At 40.7% G+C, this 18953-nt stretch overlaps 1 protein-coding gene across 2 annotated transcripts in view; it reads left to right on the forward strand.

Annotated features, from left to right (window-relative positions):
* Window positions 1–18953, forward strand: part of ciita (class II, major histocompatibility complex, transactivator) — a 29340-nt gene that overhangs the window by 7523 nt on the left and 2864 nt on the right. Inside the window, exons 1-16 of one of the 2 annotated variants that reach the window (XM_037792072.1) lie at window positions 1713–1868; window positions 7551–7613; window positions 9093–9170; window positions 9313–9375; window positions 10294–10398; window positions 10588–10653; window positions 11545–11592; window positions 12645–12812; window positions 13969–14019; window positions 14222–14335; window positions 14434–14493; window positions 14633–14850; window positions 15013–16346; window positions 16532–17068; window positions 18044–18223; window positions 18338–18409. In XM_037792072.1, the coding sequence (XP_037648000.1) occupies window positions 7559–7613; window positions 9093–9170; window positions 9313–9375; window positions 10294–10398; window positions 10588–10653; window positions 11545–11592; window positions 12645–12812; window positions 13969–14019; window positions 14222–14335; window positions 14434–14493; window positions 14633–14850; window positions 15013–16346; window positions 16532–17068; window positions 18044–18223; window positions 18338–18409 (3149 nt within the window). In that variant the 5' untranslated portion in view covers window positions 1713–1868; window positions 7551–7558. Of the gene's footprint in view, window positions 1–1712; window positions 1869–7550; window positions 7614–9092; window positions 9171–9312; window positions 9376–10293; window positions 10399–10587; window positions 10654–11544; window positions 11593–12644; window positions 12813–13968; window positions 14020–14221; window positions 14336–14433; window positions 14494–14632; window positions 14851–15012; window positions 16347–16531; window positions 17069–18043; window positions 18224–18337; window positions 18410–18953 lie in introns of those variants that run through there. The other variant, XM_037792071.1, reaches the window with a different exon arrangement.

Below are 18953 nucleotides of genomic sequence, written 5' to 3' on the forward strand. Positions count from 1 at the left end.
CAATCGTCTCCGTCGGGCGTAGCGTAGCAAAGACGGTGAAATGTTAACCTGCACTCGACCCACGTGTGTGCAGTATGACATTAAACACAGCCCCGTGATGACAGCCTTCACAGCCACTGGATGAAAGCCAGATTTTAAAAAAAGCGACTGTCCTGCAGTGGTTTGACTATTGAAAACTAGAGCCAAGGAAAATGTGGGACATCGTCTCAATATGTGGGACGTGGGACAAGGGATAAAAAATGCTGTGCAGTCCCTCGTAAAGTGGGACACCTGGTCACCCTAGTCCCTATCAAGTAAACATGAAATAAAATGAAATATAATAATAATAATATCCTTAGATTACAGAGACTTCATTTCAAATAAAATCAAAGTATTAATAGAGTATAATAACTGATCCTTGTCAGGTGCTGGCTGTCTTCACATCAAAAGGGAGGTGAGCTGAGCTGGCATAATGGAATCAGGAGGTCTAATGGAGAGACATTCATCTGCAAGACAATCCTGGACAAGTCAATGAATGGATTTATAATGAAGTCAAATTAAATTACTATACTGTTTTAATTGTTATTAATTTACAGCAGGATTTCAACAGTATTAACCTGTTATGGCTAAAAACAGTGCTTTACTGTTAATACAAAAGAAAGCCTGTTAAATTACGCTCATAGGCCGTTTTTTAACTGAACTATAATGCATTCTTAAAAAACAGCACTTTACTGCTGATCAACTGTCTAAAGTATCATCAGTAACAGTTTCTTGCAGTACTTTCTTAATTCTGGGACCTGATCTGCACATGTGAGGCTTGTACATTGTACATGATTGTAAAATCAGTGAATTAGCTTTATTGTTCTTCACTCACATGTTGTTCTGGTTTGCATTCTGTGCTTGTAGCCAGATATAGACAGACATTTTGGGAAAAGTGTCAACAAGTCTATTATAGCCTTTTTCCTAACAAGTGCCTTTAATTGTATTTAGTGTGACTATTCCTATGTCTGTAACCTGCTAAGTCTATTCATCTAGGCAAAAAATAATGTTTATTAAAATGTATGTAAAAAATACAACCTAAATAGTGCGTTAAAACAAATCAGTAAGATAATGTAAAAGAAAGGTGAAAAACAGATATATAATGTATCTTTAAACTGTAAATTAACTGTAAAATACTGTGAAATTAATAAAAAAAATAACAGTTCAAACTGTATTTTTCAGTCACAGTACAAAGCTGTAAATTTCAGCGACAGTATAATAATGTTAATTTTACAGTGACATAAAGGCAACCCTGCTGCCAGTTCTTTACTGTTATTTTACTGTGAAATTCTTAACAGTGTAGCAGCCAGAGCATCCAGGGACTGAAGAAACAGGAGAGGTGTGAGCAGCAGAAGTCTGTACATTTTACTGATTGATTTAGTCTGATCTGACCTGTCTGATTTTGATCTACAGTCTTAGTCAGCAACACCTTTTTTTTTGAGCACGTGGTTAATGTGGTAATGTATAGTTATTTAGGTTTTTAGTTATGACTGTGCTCCCTCTCATCAGTACCACACAACCTCTGTGTTCAACTGATCATTTAAGGAGTGTGTTTTTAAAAACTTTCTTCATGAAAGCAGTGAAATGAACCCCTAAACGAAAACTACAGTATGCCACACCCAGATGCAACCAAACCAAACCACCACGGTTTGGATTGGTGTAATTGGCGCCTCCGATGCGCAGCCAAGTGAAAGTAAAAGCAGAGTTTATTGTAAGACGCAGCAGGTTGTGTGGTACACACTCACTGGAGGTATACTGTATCTGAGGTTATATGCTGCGTTGGATGTACACACAGAAGCTGGGAGTTTATTGCACAGCAGCAGGAGTCCAGCGGACCTGATCATCATCCAGTGAGTAAATGTTATGGGGAGACTTGTGCGCGCTTTTATCCAAAGTGCGCAACTATGCCTATGCAGGAAAAGATGTCGGGGTGGTTTCCTCTCTTATTTATTTATATATATATGTGACTTATGTGAGCTTTTTTATGTATCTTTATGATTTCAAGTTGTTTTCCTGAATGATGCACAGTGATAAAAGTTGTATTTTGCAACATTAGGAAATCAGGATCAGCATGAAAAAAAAAAAAAAAGTGCATTTTACCGTCTGATATTTTCTGCCTTTAAATGATTAATAATGAACCATAATGAAAATGAGTTTGATAGGTTTCCGGGCTTCTTTTAACGGTGATTTACGCACGAATTGACGCTCCAAACTTTCAGCCATTATAAATGAAGTGAACTCCATTACGCATGTGTGTAAACTGACTCCTGCTGTATCCCCCCAAGGCACATAAATGAGATGAGAGGTTGTTGCCAGGGGAAGTTAGTGAAAGCAAGGTTTTTTGGGGGACTTCCAAGGGAATGAAAAGAAAGTGTTTTCATTTCTGAGAATCATTGTTTTGCCCCCACCAAACAAACAAGCATGCATAGTAGACCAGTGGCCAGCCTGGGCCTGTGTGGGAGTGTGTAGGAGTAGCACTTGTAGCAATGAACAATGACTTCCACTCATTCATGAACAAGATTCAAGAGCATTTAAGGCGTTTCTTTGCTTTATTGCAGCGATCTCTCACCTTGTTGCTATGTGTTGTGCTGCATGTGTTTGTTTTTATCGATGAAGCGACTGAGCATGCAACATTGTGCTGCCTTTTAAAGCTGACAAGTTCCTCATAGCTGCTCATATCTGCGTGTTGTCAGGTGACAAGTCCACCCCAATGCTACTGCTTTAATAATGGGCTATAAATGCCATGAGCAACTTTTGTATTATCTTCATCCAAATCGGCCCTGGCATTTTGGCCCAGACCGACCCCATCACCGGCCATTTGTTCTGTGTGTACCATGTTTTGTTGAAGGCTCTGTTCGAGGAAATCCCTTCAAATGTGGTTGTTTCGTCAACCTTGAGACCTTGAGTTTCAGAGACTTTGTTTCCTGACTTCTGGTGACTTTAAAACATTGAAAATAACAAAATAATAAGTACACTGCAACACCATTTTTATGTTGAACTTTTAATTTTACCTTTAAATCTCAGGAAAGAAAACTGAATAATTTGCCCCTCTGGCATAAACGTTGCGTGTGAATATCTAGCATAAACTAATCATCAGTTATAATAAATTTTTTTGCCCCTGCTGTCCCTTTTTTAGGATTATACATGCTGTACAGAGCTCCCTCCCTCATCTCTCTCCCTCTCCTCCTCACTGTGGCTGCCCGGCACAGAGCAATTGGGCCAGCCCAGTGTCAATTAAGGAAAAGACATGGGCCGATTTACCTGTTTTATGGCCCAAAAAAAAGAAAAAAAGACATACGTCGGCCCAAAAGGACGTCGGCCCACCGGGAAAATGCCCGGTATGCCAGATGGCCGGTCCAGCTCTGCCCTACAGTGTACAGCAAGTGCAGATTGGCTGGTTGTCAGTCAAAGTTGTGATGAGTTTTGTTTGGTAAGGGTGTTTGTGTGTGTCTGGTGGGAATTTTGGACTTATCTTATCTTTTAGGAGATGACATCACCACACCTCAACAACACATTAGCACACTTGCCATTGTATTTGGCAGGAGAGGAAGTCTGCCTCTGCCAGCTGAACCACAAGCTGTACCTTGAACTCGTACCAAATGTTTACAGCCAAGATACCTGTGGTTAATTTTCTTTAAACGTTTGCTCAAGTGGAGCCTCTAGAGTTGTCCGAACAGAGAGGTGAAAAGGTGGATAGTGATAGAGGGTGATAATCGTGCCACTGACAGTCACACAGAAATAAAATGATCCCCAAACGGAGAGAAATGGCGGTAAAATCCTATGCTCCCCATATAGTGCTGGTTTAACCACTGAAACGCCACTTGACCCTGACCAGATCAGATGCACTTTTTTCTGGGTCAACTTTTTTTTGCGATCCCTTACTGTAGCTCCAAATACACAGGAACTGTCTGTCTGCCGATAATCTTTATAAACAGATTCTGCATTCAGAACAACCTCTGTGGTCTTTCAGGCAGCAGTCACTTTGGTTTTGCCTACCTACAACCCAGCTCGATTGGATCTTCAGAAAATTGTGAGTTTTGATGTAATGAGTCATCAAGACATAAGCATTTCAGCGGCTGGTTCGTGCAAGCAGGGATTTTTGTCTCTAACTGAACCCACAAAGTCACGACACAACCCCAAGACAACTTCAAACAGAAAGTCTAACTACTGAGTCACAATGCATCCCCTATCTTTCATTTATGACGCAATGCACGTTTGTTTTGTGAGGATAGCAGGATTAGTCCAGGATGAACACAGACATGATGGCGTGAGGTGATCCAAGTCTGTGTGGCGAGTCAGGGCCTGTCTCTGAAACAATCCTACATCGAGGCAAAAGTGACAGCACGCGTTCACCACCCACCATACAGAGTCACACACTGTATCGTTTGTAATTTCAACAAGTAAACACTATTACCACTAGAGAGATGACAGGAAATGAGGGGGAGAGAGAGAGAGAGAGATGCATTAAAGGCTCAAACCGGGGATGTTGCAGTTCGTGGTAGGCATCTTGATCTCTCAGGTGCGAGGTCACCCCGTCAATCGCTACTTTTAAACCATGTACTGTAGTTCTGCACCTCTGAGAAACAAACAAACAAATCCAGAATTCTGGGTCTGTGTTTATCAAAAGTGCTTAAAGTGAATTTTTGATATAAGTTTTAGTAAAAATACTTCTTTTCTTTTACTTCTACTTGCCAATGTAAGAATATAAGCTAGTTAGGGTATTTCTTTTGACTTAAGAGTCCTCTGGAGGTTTCTCTAGCTGGGTAGGAGAAGCCCTTTAGCATCCTTAAGGCTACTCTATAAAAAAGTAAGCACAACCACAAGCCAAGTATACGTTTCTGTAGGCCTATAAGGCAAGAATACTTAATTATACTTTTCTTAAGTATATCTCGATCAAAAGATTAAGTACAAGCAATACGTAGACTTTTCTGTATACTTGTCAGTATAAGCCAAGTATACTTAGACTTTTCTGTACACCTGTCAGTACAAACCAAGTATACTTAGGCTTTTCTGTATACTTGTCAGTATGAGCCAAGTATACTTAGACTTTTCTGTATACTTGTCAGTACAAACCAAGTATACTTAGACATTTCTGTATACTTGTCAGTATGAGCCAAGTATACTTAGACTTTTCTGCATACTTGTCAGTACAAACCAAGTATACTTAGGCTTTTCTGTATACTTGTCAGTATGAGCCAAGTATACTTAGACGTTTCTGTATACTTGTCAGTATGAGCCAAGTATACTTAGGCTTTTCTGTACTTGTCAGTATAAGCAAAGTATACTTAGACATTTCTGTATACTTGTCAGTATGAGCAAAGTATACTTAGACTTTTCTGTATGAGCCAAGTAAACTGAAAGTATACTCTATTATTTTAAGTTAAAAAGAAGTATAGTAATAGCACACTTGAATAAACTTCTTTTTTGGTAAGGGGCCTTACAGAGACGGAAGCAAGCACGCACCGGAGACTACTGTAGCATTGGTCATGATGATGATGATGATGATGATCTCAGTCAATCTTCAGAATAGGACAGTTTTAGCTAAACAGTTGAAGAAGTTGCTTTCTTGTAAGCAAACTTTGATTTTTGGTTTATACAGCACACTGTGCATTTGTTTTATTATATGCAGAGCTGCTCGTTGATGTGATGTAGTAACAAGGACCAAATCGCAGGACACTGGCATGGAGGAAGGTGAAGTTTAACAGGTTTATTGTAATGTTACTGCTGATGCAGATGGATTGAAGAGAGGGGTGGCAGGAACTGGAATCCTGGAGCACAGGGATCAAACGAGCATTAAACTTGGGAAACAAGAACACAAGGAAAACTCTTCTCACGGACACTAAAGCTTGACCTGAGCATATGGCTGCCACAGTAGTTGAGATAACAATCTGGTTTATATGCAGAAGAGGTGATGAGCTGAATGTAGCCAGGCGTGTAGTGAACAGGAGTTGGGTGAGGTGATGAATCGATTGCAGGCAGGTGTTCTGGTAACAGAGAGGAAAACCGGGGACATGGAAGGGACAAGAGGAGTGGGAAACACTGCTGCTCTTCTCTGTCAGTCAAGGCAATTTATATGTATAGCATGTTTTAATACATACAAACTCATTATGCTGTACATAAAAATCCATACTTCAACAATTTACATACAGAAAAATATGATAAAGAAAATGAAACGAAAAAAAACAAACACAAGAAACAAGCACACTCTGACATCTAGTGAAGAACACCACATCCTTCTCATAGACATAAACCACACACACACAGTAACTAAACATAAACATAAACAAAGAAAAAATTAAACTGTTTTCGTTTTGCAAGCGAGTGTGAGTCGCTCGATGTAATTTTTCAGAGCGCTGATGAACACGGCCCCTGGTTGTTGATGTATGTCCGGTGATCTATTGTGAAGGCTTTTGACCCCTAAAGTAGGTCCTTCAAACTGAAACATTAAGATGCACACACCATCATCATCATCATTTATTGAGTCTGATACATAACATTATGTAAGTTGGGATCTTTGTACATGCGTTGCTCAATATAGGACTGTTTACTAATAGCAGTGTTGTAGTCAAGACCACCTAAACCGAGACCAAGTCATGACCAAGAACAGAGTGTATCGAGACCGAGACAAGACCAAGACTTTGAGGGGTTGAGACCAGACCAAGACCAGACCAGTGCGAGTCCCACACTGAATGACACACTTACAATAAAATGTGGAACATGCACGTCATAGGCACTCCTCAAATTGATCTAAAAGATCCATATTCCCTGAACAACACCCACATAAAACAAATGGAAGCAAGTACAAGAACAATTTAGTGATATCACTGCAGTTATGGTCTTGACCAGTCTTGAAATAAAATCCAAAGTCCTCTATCTGAGACTGAGACAAGTGGTCTTGAGACCGATCTCGAGACCAAGGCTGGCTAATGGCATTATTTTCTTAAATGATCCATATCACCTTAACTTGTTTGGTATAGCTGCCAGGTATACTGTTGTCATTCCCTGTGTCCTTTATATCTTTGTGTAAGGACAGACTGTACAAGGCTCTGAGACTGTTTTGATTTTGTACTTAGAGCACAAAGATGCAGGAAGTCCTGCATTAATGGAAACCCTTCTTCTGTAATCTGTAGCCCTTTCATCAGCTGCACGGTACAGGTAGCACATGAAAGTGGTCAAATGGTTTGTGATTCAGAGGATTACATTACTTCTCATCTTTCTTGTATTTTAAGATGACAATAGCGTTGTATTTACAAAGCGATTTAGCAATGAGGAAATGCTGAAACTTAACCTGAGGACGTGTGCAAAGTGTGAAAAACAGAAACCGGTTGTGGCTGCATTGACATACTGTACCTAATCCTCATCTGATGCTGTCTGTGACACACATTAGGAGCCACTGCTGCTAATCAGTGCACACAGGTCCAAGAGGTTTCCATCAGTTGAATACAGGCAACTTTAACAGACCATGTTAGCTTTCAGTCCTCAAGCATCAATATCTTCTTTTCTTAATTTAATTTTTTTATGTGTGTTATCAGGTGCCAAGATGCAGGAAGTGGATCAGGACCCGTTGATCAGTTCTTTCTGGGGAGATCTACCAGGTGTGTATTGTTTGAGTTTGAATAACCCGTCTAGACTGTACGGTTGAATGGTTCAACATGGATCAACACACTGTTTACATGAAAAGCTACTGCTTTTACCCCATTTTATCCAAAATATGAAGCAGACCATGTTAATACCAATAGCCTAATAAAAAAATACACTGCAAGTGCAAGATATACTGATGGAGCATTAAAGGACATATAGTAAGTTTATCATTACTCAATACACCTGGATCCCCACCAAGCTATTTTTGCATTAAATGCAGCAATGGAGATAGTAATTGATGAAATAATCAGTGATCTAACGGACATGTCTATAACCAGACGATTCAGCTGTTATCAGGCCATTACATGTGCGTATAACTGACTATAAGCACTATAGATGTGGGTCAGTAGGGACCTATTATTACGCCTACTATGTTGTAAAAGTGAAAGCGAAACTTAAAAGCAACACGTTCTCACATGTTGTAAAATTGAATGAAACGTTATGTTTTGAACTCAAAGAAAAAGGCTTCTTTATGTTTAGGCAACAAAACCACTTAGTCAAATTTAGGGAAAAACATCGGGTTTTGGCTTACCTATGTTTCAAAAGTGAAACATAACATTGGGAACACAAAGACAACTATACGTTGTTGGTTTCACAGGGGATGCGAACATTGGTGTCTTTGGTGAAAGCCCTGTGTTTTACGCTATCTATACTATAGTATAATAGCGTTGCTACTGTCATAACCATTGATATCGTCTTCTTTTAGTCCTTCTTTCGGCAATCAACCATGTGAATAGATGGCAAAACCTACTATTAGGTGTAGCAGGGCCCTACTGACCCACATCTATGGGGCTTACCACTGATAATGCCCAATTAATGACCTCATAACAGTCTAATCGGCTGACCAGACCAAGGAAAGCAACAAAGACACTGAAAATTTGGTCCAGTATTTGGGCTGGTATTTCAACATTACTGGTATTGTATATACTGGTTTGATTAGTCTACACAAAAAGAGGAGATGAAGAAGACATTTGTTATTCAGAAAATTTGATCTCTTCCTCTGCAACCACATCTATCCCCCTGATCACCACATATACAATAATGGCCTTTTTATTACATTTATTGATACCAACGGTTTTAGCTGCATATCTGAGTTAGGTTCAGGTTGACAAAGTAGCCCATATATCCTGTAGGACTCCAACTGGGGGCATAGCAGCTAGACCTCGAGCTTGTTGTGCTCCTCCAGGTCATTCTGACGTGGTTCTCCTGTAGGAAGAGAACTGTTGCAGCCTCTTGTCTTGATGATAACATGTTGGTACTGCAACTCACACATTATAATTGAGACGTGCCACATTTAGGAAAGCAGCCCCAGAAACAGACATGCAGGCCCAATGAACTGTGAGATTTAAATGATTCATTAGCAAATACTGAATGAAAGAAAGGAAAGCAAACTGTTGTGAATGTTTTGATAATACTCATTATTTGTGTTTTAGATGAATGTTTAACTGAAATCTTGAATGATGATGATGAACTGTGGAAGTTTTTGGATGAATCCCTGGGGAAGTGTTTGGGTAAGTTGCAACCAAACGTCCTCATACATATTCATTCATTTACAGCGTATGCAGTATGTAATAACACACTTAACGACTTACACGTACAGTATATTCAAGTATGAACGCAAAGGTGATCTATTGTCTAATTCCCTCTTTGCAGATCATGAAGATATGCTCTTTGACGAGTCGTTTTGGAATTGTGAGAATGGACTCAGCACCTGCTGTAAGGAGATCTTCTTTTCATTTTGCAACTGCTGACATACAAGTAAGGGATAATGTACAGCGAGACGGTCATTGTTGTGAAATAAACTCCTTCAGGGGCGATGCCGCACCCCTTTGCTCAACTTCAGGGTGCAGCATCGCCCTGAAGGAGTTTATTTCACAACAATGACACGCTAGCTGTACATTATCCCGCTTATTACACGGCTACTTACTTAAGAAATCAATAATTTGACACAAAAACGGTCCGCCAGAGTTCGACATCAGAACTGCGCCCATAGCAACGGTCTGTTATACATAGTAACGGTATGCTATAAAGAAATAACAGACTGTAGAACGCCGTGATTGACCAATCAGAATCGAGTATTCAACAAAGCCGTGGAATAACAAACAATAAATGAGAGTAAAGGAGAAAAAGAAAAGGTCTAATTTAAACTTTAAAACAAACATATTCATACATAGTAGACAGAGGATGGATAACAGATAGACAGACATACAAAGTCCATGTAACATACTTCCTTATTTGGTATAATAACAATGCTGTATGGACATTTTTGCATGTTTGTCACCTTTAGGTAAATGTGCAAGCCCAGTTTGAGAAGAGAAGGGTTATAAATTCAACACATTTCTACATATCAGTAGAAAATAAAAAAAAATGAATTTGATGTGAAAAATTGGAGACATTTAGCAGTGGTGTCTGTATGACCCCAAACAGTAAGGAAGTAAAGCCAATGCCAAAAAGAACTACAAGGGCTATGTTTCCTTAAGATTTACCGTCTACCATTTCCTTTTTCTAATCTTCAAGAAACATGCTTCACTGGCCGGATTTTCAGTTCACTACTGAGAAAAACAATATTTTTTGGTTACTGTGTCTGTTAACTGCATCACTGACTCTTTTACTTCCTCTTTCATGCACTTTCAGGTGATCTTCCCAGGGCACCAGAGCTGCCCAGCCCAGACAGCCACCAGCTGGGACAGGAGGATAAAGTAACAGGCAATACAAATACCAGGAGAAAAAGAGCCAGAGGTAAATAACCAACAGCTAACTACAACCTACTAACAGCAGCTCAACATCTGCTCAGTTGTGTGATCATCCCTTTTTCATATAAAACTTAATTTTAGGAATGCAGCCAAAATATTCTGCAAGTCTGAACCAATGTATCAGTTTTTCTTGCTTGGCAAGTTTACATGTTCTCTTTATATGTCTCTTTTCCAGTTCCCCGGTCACAACAGTGCACTGATGAGAGCACACCATCTAGGCCAAAAAGGCAAAGAGCAGCAGGTGACCTAACCACATTGTCTGTTTGGTTCCTGTCTGTTAACTATTTTTGACCTGGCTTATAATGTGGGGTACTGTGAAATATATAACCCTCACGGTGTCATGGGAGCCACCAGCCCATCTCGTGGCTAATGTTTTGTCATTATGCAAATTGTGCTGGTGTGTTTTAGAAGTCTATGTGTTTGTTAGACTGTTCCAGGCAGCCATTAGTCAGTCATATCAGTGTGTTATAGGAAAATCATTCAGCAGAGTTTTGAAACATCACACTGAACCAAATGTACGTTATTGTTATGTGATGATGCAGCGCAATTTTTTTTTTTTTTTTAAATTAATCTTTGCTTAAAGTTCATTACCATGCAGCAATAATGTAACAATGAAATCACATTGCACAGAAATGAATGGAAACCAATGGCTGCATGGAATGGTAGGAAAAAATGCATAAAAAAATGTACAGCATGCATTAAAGCTGCAGTTGGTAACTTTGAGCAAATATGATGAAATGTTATTTTTATAAAACGGTCTCTATATCCTGACAGTAGGGCATGATCTCATTTTACAGCTAAACAGTACACTACAAGATGTTTCTGAAAACATTTGAGAAATAGGTATAACAGTAACAGAATATTGATTCATATTTGATCAGCGCTGCCTAGTTTGACCGTTTGATCAGAGTTTGCTTAGAGACTGCTCAGTTCGGATTGATTGTTTTTGCCATTAGGAGTACAGAAGATTGCACCACTCTCAGGAGTAGTAACAGTTTTATAAAAATAAATTTTGTATCATATTTGCTCAAAGTTACCAACTGCAACTAAAACTTGTTGCTTTTGTGGCTGCCTGCATGTGAGGTTAGATAAGAGTCATGTTGTAACGTTGGTCGTTTTTCATCTCTTGCAGGTCGACAAAAAACCAAAGAGGCACAGGCTAAGCCAACTGTCACTCAAGGTACATTTATAATGTTTCTGCTGCTGCAATTCTTAGGGGAACACATAGACACTGAATGTTTTTTTAAAAAAAACATTTAAAGGGCCGATAATGCCTCGATGGTGAAAATGGAATATAATAATCATAACTGTTTTCATTAGTGTATAATCACCTGAAACTAAAAATTTGTGTTGTGTTTTCGTTAGCTTAGAATGAGCCCTTTCCATCTACATAGGGAGCGGGTCCTCTTCAAGGAGTTCGCCATGTTTCTACAGCAGGCCAGAACGGACAAACAAAACAGTGGCTCTAGATAAAGCTTTTCGCGTTTTTACGTTACCTGAAGGCCACCGTAGTTCTCCGACACACTTGGAAAGGAAGGAGTGAGCAAAGTGGTATTCAGTTGGTTGCAATCTGCAACCTCACCTCTATATGCCACTAAATCCTACACACTGCTCCTTTAAAGGGATGAGAAACATTTGATCATTGCTGCAAATACATCAATTAATGACATACGAAATATCAGTTACCACACTGCACGGTAAAATGCTAATGTAATACGTTGCGTGCCGCTGTAATGTTTAAGATTATGTTTTAAACAGACCAAAACATCTGAATGTTGATGTTGTTTGTTGGCTATGTTTGACTCGGTTCCTTCATGGCATAGGAATGCAGATCGAGAAACAGGAAGTTAAATTGTGAAGTTGCCAGATGAGATCAGGCTGACAAACCAAAAGAAGAACTCTCACTCGACTTCCTCCAGATCGGTTTGGTGCTTGTTAGATATCCAATTTAGTTCTCACTATGATGAAAACTCCTCTCATTCCAGTTTAAAGTTACTCGCCGTACACAGTTGTAATCTGCCAAGACAATCAGTCTTCTATTGTTGAGTTGTCTTTTAAGTCTGCTAAAAAAGAAAGTCTCAATCATGAGACAAAATCTTTGGATCTAAATGCCTTGGAAGATGAACTATCAGCTTGTTTTCCTTGTTCAACCTCCGTTGTTTTGGTATGCTCAAGATTAACAAACTCTGCTGGCAGAGAAAGATACAAATGTTGTCTCTGCTTCCTTTATAGGGTCAGAGCCAAGTCCAGCAGAGACCCCGGCAGACCCCTCAACCACTCCACCCAGAATCCTTCATCTCCATCCCTCCATTCAGTTCATCACCATCCCAGACACCCCAGGATATCAGGTCATTAGACTTCCACTCCCCAATACAGCTGCTACACCTACCTACATATTAGGTGAGTACGGTATTCACATATATACATACAATGTTGATTGTGTAGAGGAAATAAAGACTCAGTTGATATGCAGTTTTTTCATATTCATCTAGATACTTTTTCTTCTAAATTTTTCCGTCATAATCACATTCAATATCTGTTTTTGAGTCAATTAAGCATGTAGCCAGATAGACTGGGACTATTTTGTCTCTGTCAAGATTACTGTATGTATCTAAAGGCATGCAGAGTCTCCCATGGCTCAGTCCTTTGTCCCCGAAAGGATTCGAAAATTTCGGACTTTGGCGACTGCTAGCGGTTGTATTAAAAAAGAACACTGCCACTGACAGCAATGCACGCCATGTTATCATGCAACACTTGCTGGGATAAGCTTCTCTGAAGATTTGAGATGTTTTGTAAATCTAATTCCACATCCTGATCTCCTCCCTATCTATGTCTGTTTTCATTTTAAAGGGGACATATCATGCTAATTTTCAGGTTCATACTTGTATTTTGGGTTTCTACTAGAATATGTTTACATACTTTAATGTTCAAAAAACACATTATTATACTCATACCGTCTGTCTGAATATACCTGTATTCACCCTCTGTCTGAAACGCTCTGTTTTAGCGCCTGTCTCTTTAAGACCCCCTCCTGAAAAAGCCCAGTCCACTCTGATTGGCTTGTAAGAAAAATATGGTGCACCTTTGCAAAAGTAGTTCTCAAGCTGTGGGTGCTATATTCTAATGAACCTGCATGTGACATAGGAAGGGGAGCCAAATCTGAATGGCTTGTTGAATCACATGTTTTCTGATCCAGGCAGCCCACAAAAACAGACTGGTTTGTCTTATTTCACATTTTGTGGGATGGTAGGCACTCCAGATACCCAAATGTATACTGTACATGTGTACTGCACTGAAAAAAGCAATAAATAGTTTTTAATGATATGTCCCCTTTAAATTTTTCTTTTACATTTTGTTTCTGTCCATTTAATTTGCGTTTTATTGTGTTAAATATAAATTACTCTTTTACTTTTAAATGTATGCTGTGCACTATGTAAAGCACTTTCTGTATGAAACATGTTAAACATATTAACTTGCTTTGCCCCGTCATGTATTTCTGTGTATTGCACATATACTGTAACAACAGTACATACTCTAACCCTTATTTCTAATACAGTTCCTGCTGCCTCACCACCCTTCAAACAACAAGTGCCACCACTCTCCCCGAGTGAGTATAAAACTCTTTAACCTGGGATGTAATATGTGTGTGTGTCTGCCGTTCTCTACTTTTGTGCATGCATACAGAGATCTCATTCTGGTAGTGTTATGTAGGTTTTGGTTCCACATGTGCAGTTTTAGCTCTGCAACATGGAAACCACTCTCCACCAACTGCTGTATGTGTGAATGCAGTTCTTTTCTTGTGTTTGTAGCGAACGGTGCGGTAGCGCCAGTCCAAATGAGCTCATCCCCAACAGGTACTCTGTCAGACACCGCTAGCAAAGCCGGTGTGCCCCCTTGGGCCTCACCCCTCTCCCCCAGCAATGGTGAGTACCAGCATCTGCCTGATTTCTTTCTCCTTGTGTGTAAATCACCTTGTAGAGTTATTGCCATGTTACAAATATCCTGACATGTTGCTTTTCAGAGATATCTACGTCTAAGGAATCCCCTCTCCCTCAGTCTCCCACTGTCCTGGATACTCCACGTGAGTTACCACAAGCTTTTATTCCTCTCCCCTGCTTTGATGTAACAGTTCTTGAAGGTGCTACTACAATGAAAGTACTACTACAAATCATGCTCTTTTTGTAGAAGCAGATTCAAATTCAGTTGTATTTCTTTTTCAGAGGTTGTAAAGGACTACATTCAGGAAGCCAAAGCCCATATGAGTCAAACCTGCCAGGATATGGGGTCAGGCCTTAGCCTGACTTCTCATTACGTAGATGTGCAAGTGAGCCGGAGAGAAGTTCTTCGCTCTGGAAAAAACACAAATAAAGTCCTGGACAAAGAGTTAGTCATCATGGGAGATACAGATCGGCAAAAAAGCTTGTTGGAGCAGAGTCAAGTAAGAGTTTCACTTTAGTTCGATAGAAAAACAGTTATCATCTTGTGCTTTTTGAACACAGCCAAATTTAATACTATAAAGTATTTTGATTTGTTTATATGACTAGTGAAATCACTGGCTTCTACTCACTGGTACCCTATATGTTTGTCTTTTTCCACTCAGATCTTCGAAGGCTCAAATGGAGACAAACCCAAAAGCTACATTTTGCTACTCGGCAATGCTGGCATGGGAAAATCCACCCTGATCAGGAAACTGTGCCTTGACTGGTCTAAAGACTGCTTCCCACAGTTTGACTTTGTCTTCTTTTTAGACGGCAACGCGCTCTCTTCAACGGAGGCGACCTTTAGCCTCCAGACCCTCCTGTTAAATCTCTCCTCCTTTGCCCCTCCCTGCATGGACCCTGGAGCAGTGTACGCTCAAATCCTCGCAGCTCCTAAGCGCGTGCTCGTCATTTTTGATGGGTTCGGTGAGTTGCGGGACCTTGAAATTCTTCTCCAGACTCAAGAAAAAGACTTGGTAACGTCATTGCTGAAAGACAGTAAAGCACAGAGCTACACAGTAAAACAGTTATATTCTGGCATCCTTCAGAGGCTCCTCCTTCCAGGCTGCACTCTTCTGCTCTCTACTCGACCAAGAGGCACCGCGAGCCAGCTACTCCGGCGGACGGACAGCCTTTTGGAGGTGTGTGGCTTCAACCCTGCAAACGTAGAGACATATTTGTCCCAGTACTTCACCGATCCTGACCTCAGAGCACCTGCTTTGGACTGCTTAAAAAACTGCAGCTATCTACGTCTCCTCTGCTGGAACCCTGGACTGTGTCGGTTGGTCTGCTTGGTTTTAGAGCAGTGCAAAAGTTCGGAAGCCCTACCGAGAACTTTAACTGGGCTCTGCCATCAAGTACTTCGTCTGACAATGGAAAAGGACAGTAAGAGCTCGCCCTCGCAGGATGAAACTCAATCAGAAGTATCTGTGCAATCAGAAGAAGAAACCCAGACGCAAATCTCGAATAGTTCTCAAGTGAGTAGGCGTCGCAAAACGTCCAGAGCACCGGTTCACACTGGCTCTCGCACCCGAAGAGCAAGGGGGTCAAAAAGACAGGAGCTAGAGGAAGATGACGTTGATGGGGATGTAGACAGAACAAAGGAGAGAGAGTTGCTGTCCCAGCTGAGTTCTTTGGCCTGGGAGGGGGTGAAAGCAAACTCCTCCATCCTCCCCACAGGACGGACCATATCTGCCAAACTCAGGGCATTCGGCCACAGGACGGGGCTCTTCTTCTCTTACCACCTGAAGACGAGGTCGGTTGTCTCAAGTGGTGAGAGAGAGGGAGGAGGAAGAGAGGACATAGAAGAGACGGGAACAGGAGAGAAAGGACAAAAGAGGGGAAACAAGGGGAGGACCGACAATAAAAAGGCTCAGACCGGTGACGACCACATCCTGTTGTGGGCCAACCCTTTCCTTCAGAGTTACCTGGCAGGCGTCCATTTGTCTTTGTCAAAGTAAGTTTCATGTGAAGAAAATAGTCTTCTTCTATGTTGTAAGACCATTCTAAGCTTTTAATCTGTCCCTTGATTGAAAATGAAAGAGCATATCCCTTTCCACTCCCAGCCTCTTTTCTCTTTTACTTTCATTGCTGCACCCTCTCTGAATTTGCATGACTCTTTCCCACTTTCTGTTTCCCCAGGACCGTAACAGACCGTGCCTTCCTCCAGACCCTCCCTTTCCAGTCGAGCCAGAAGGGTCGTCGGCGGCCTCAAAGGGAGGAGCTCGAACTCACTCAGCAATTTGCAGCTGGTCTCCTGTTCCACAACAGGACAGAGCTGCCAAGGCTTCACTCCTGCACAGAAACAGCATTCAGAGATATGGTGGCCGCCAAGCAGGCTTTAGTAACAAAACACCTCGAGGGTCTTTCCCACGGTGACCTAAGCCCTGCCCAGGTTCTGGAGGCTTGTCACTATGTTTATGAGGCGAGTTCCACGCGTGGTGATGGTAACAGAGACTGTGGCAGCGCACGATTAGTCGCTCACCTGGCGGCGAATCTTCCAGAAGTCTTGACATTTAACGGAGTTCCGCTCAAGCCGTCGGACGTGTTCGCCGTGCAGAACGTTCTGGAAAGGGGCGGAGCTGAAGGTAGAAGGTTCTGTTTGGATCTGGAGGATTCTGGGATACAGATTTTGGGACTCAGAACTCTGGTGGGGCTCAACAACATCAACACATACAGGTACTGGTTACAATTCACTTCTCAAAAAGCTGCTTGATATCAATTGAGTTTGTTAAAGAAGACCTATTATGCTTATTTTCAAGTGCACACTTTTGGAGTATTTGGGGTTTCTATTAGAGCATGTTTACATGCTTTAATGCTGCAAAAAACACTTTATTTTTCTCATACCGGCTGTGCTGCAGTACCTCTTTTCACCCTGTGTCTGTAATGCTCTGTTTGTGTCCCTGCCCCCCTCCTCCCGAAAAGCCCAGTCTGCTCTGATTGGTCAGCTGGCCCACTCTGTTGTGATTGGTCAACCAAACCAAATTCTTCAGACTCCTCTCCAGCTCCACCCTAACTAGCTTTGTTTGAGGATGTGCCAAACTAGCCGCTAGGCCGATATTATGCAAATGCATTCCTTGGTGACATCACCACGTTACGCAAAAGGCAGGACTTCAAGCGAGGCGTTTCAGGCAGTTCAGGAGCAGTGTTTCTGTGGAGGAGAGTAACAACTCCCTTTGGTGTGGACTTTGGGCTTTGTAACTTTGCAAACCTCTTAAACAAAACACAATATAGCACACTAAAGGAAAGAGAAAAAGCACAAAAACATTATAGGTCCTCTTTAAACATCTTCCCCAAACAGTGATTGTCCAATCATAGCTAAGCAACCCATAATAAGGATAGGTCTGTCAAGCTTTGGATTGATCCACAATCTGAAGCAGTTTTCATGGGACTGTAGTAAGAGCGATACTTAGCATTTAAATTGTTTAAACTGTGGTAGCAATGTGTCATTTTTATGTCTGGCTAACTACTGCACTGCCTACGGTAGTAAACATGTTACTTCCAAGGCTAATGAGCATTATACTATAGCATAAACATACATTATAATAATAATATAATTCAAATAGAGCCCTGTATTTTTTGAGAATGTATTCCTTCATCAGTGTCAGATGATGTTCCCTTAATAACAACATCAACCCCTTGGTTGTCTTATAGGGCATGCATTGCTGATGTCATCACCTTATGGGAGCAGCTAGAGCAGAGTGGCGAAGAAGGGCTCCTACAAGGGTCCGTGTCCAAATTCAAGATCCACCCTCTGAAAGCGACACAGGTGTGTCACATAGAGCACTTGGCAAAGCTGGTGAACATCCATACGCACAAGAGGCTGTCGGACAGGTAACACGCCACACACACACACACACAAACACACACACACACACACAGTTACACTTTACAACATACAAACTATATGTGTCTGACAGTTGAAGTGTGCGTTGTGTTTACTCGTAGTTCCAGCCAATCAGATTCCATCCTGGCGGAGGGAGTACCAGCAGTCAGAGAGCTACACAAGCTGGAGTTGGGGTGAGTAACTCTGACATTTCAACTGATGATGATGATGATGATGATGATGATGACTAGGGCTGAACAATTTTGAAAAATATGCAATTGAGATAATTTTGACTGATATCGCAATTGCGATATGATTTGTTATATCAGAGGGAATGATCATTTTTACATAATTATTCTAATTTTCATTGAAAAACATGATGAATATGATGTGTAATAATAATAATAATAAGCTTTATTTATATTGCGCTTTTTAAAAACAAATTTAAAAAGTGCTTCCAGACATCCCAGACAAATAGAAAATACACAGTGCAATTACAAATTATTAGATAGGAGACAATAAATAAGAATGAATAAATGAATAAAAGCATAAAACAAAAAGAGAAACTCCAATTAAAAGCTGATATATATATATATATAAAAAAAAGTTTTTAAACTAGTTTTAAAAGAGGACAGATTAAAAGAGGTAGTTTGTCTCATTGGAAGGTTATTCGAGGTAGGCCAGGATATCTGTGCAGCACAACAATATTTAATATAAATTGGTATTTCGAATCAAATT

Source organism: Sebastes umbrosus, chromosome 14 (assembly GCF_015220745.1).
Source record: "Sebastes umbrosus isolate fSebUmb1 chromosome 14, fSebUmb1.pri, whole genome shotgun sequence".
Lineage (NCBI taxonomy): Eukaryota > Metazoa > Chordata > Actinopteri > Perciformes > Sebastidae > Sebastes > Sebastes umbrosus.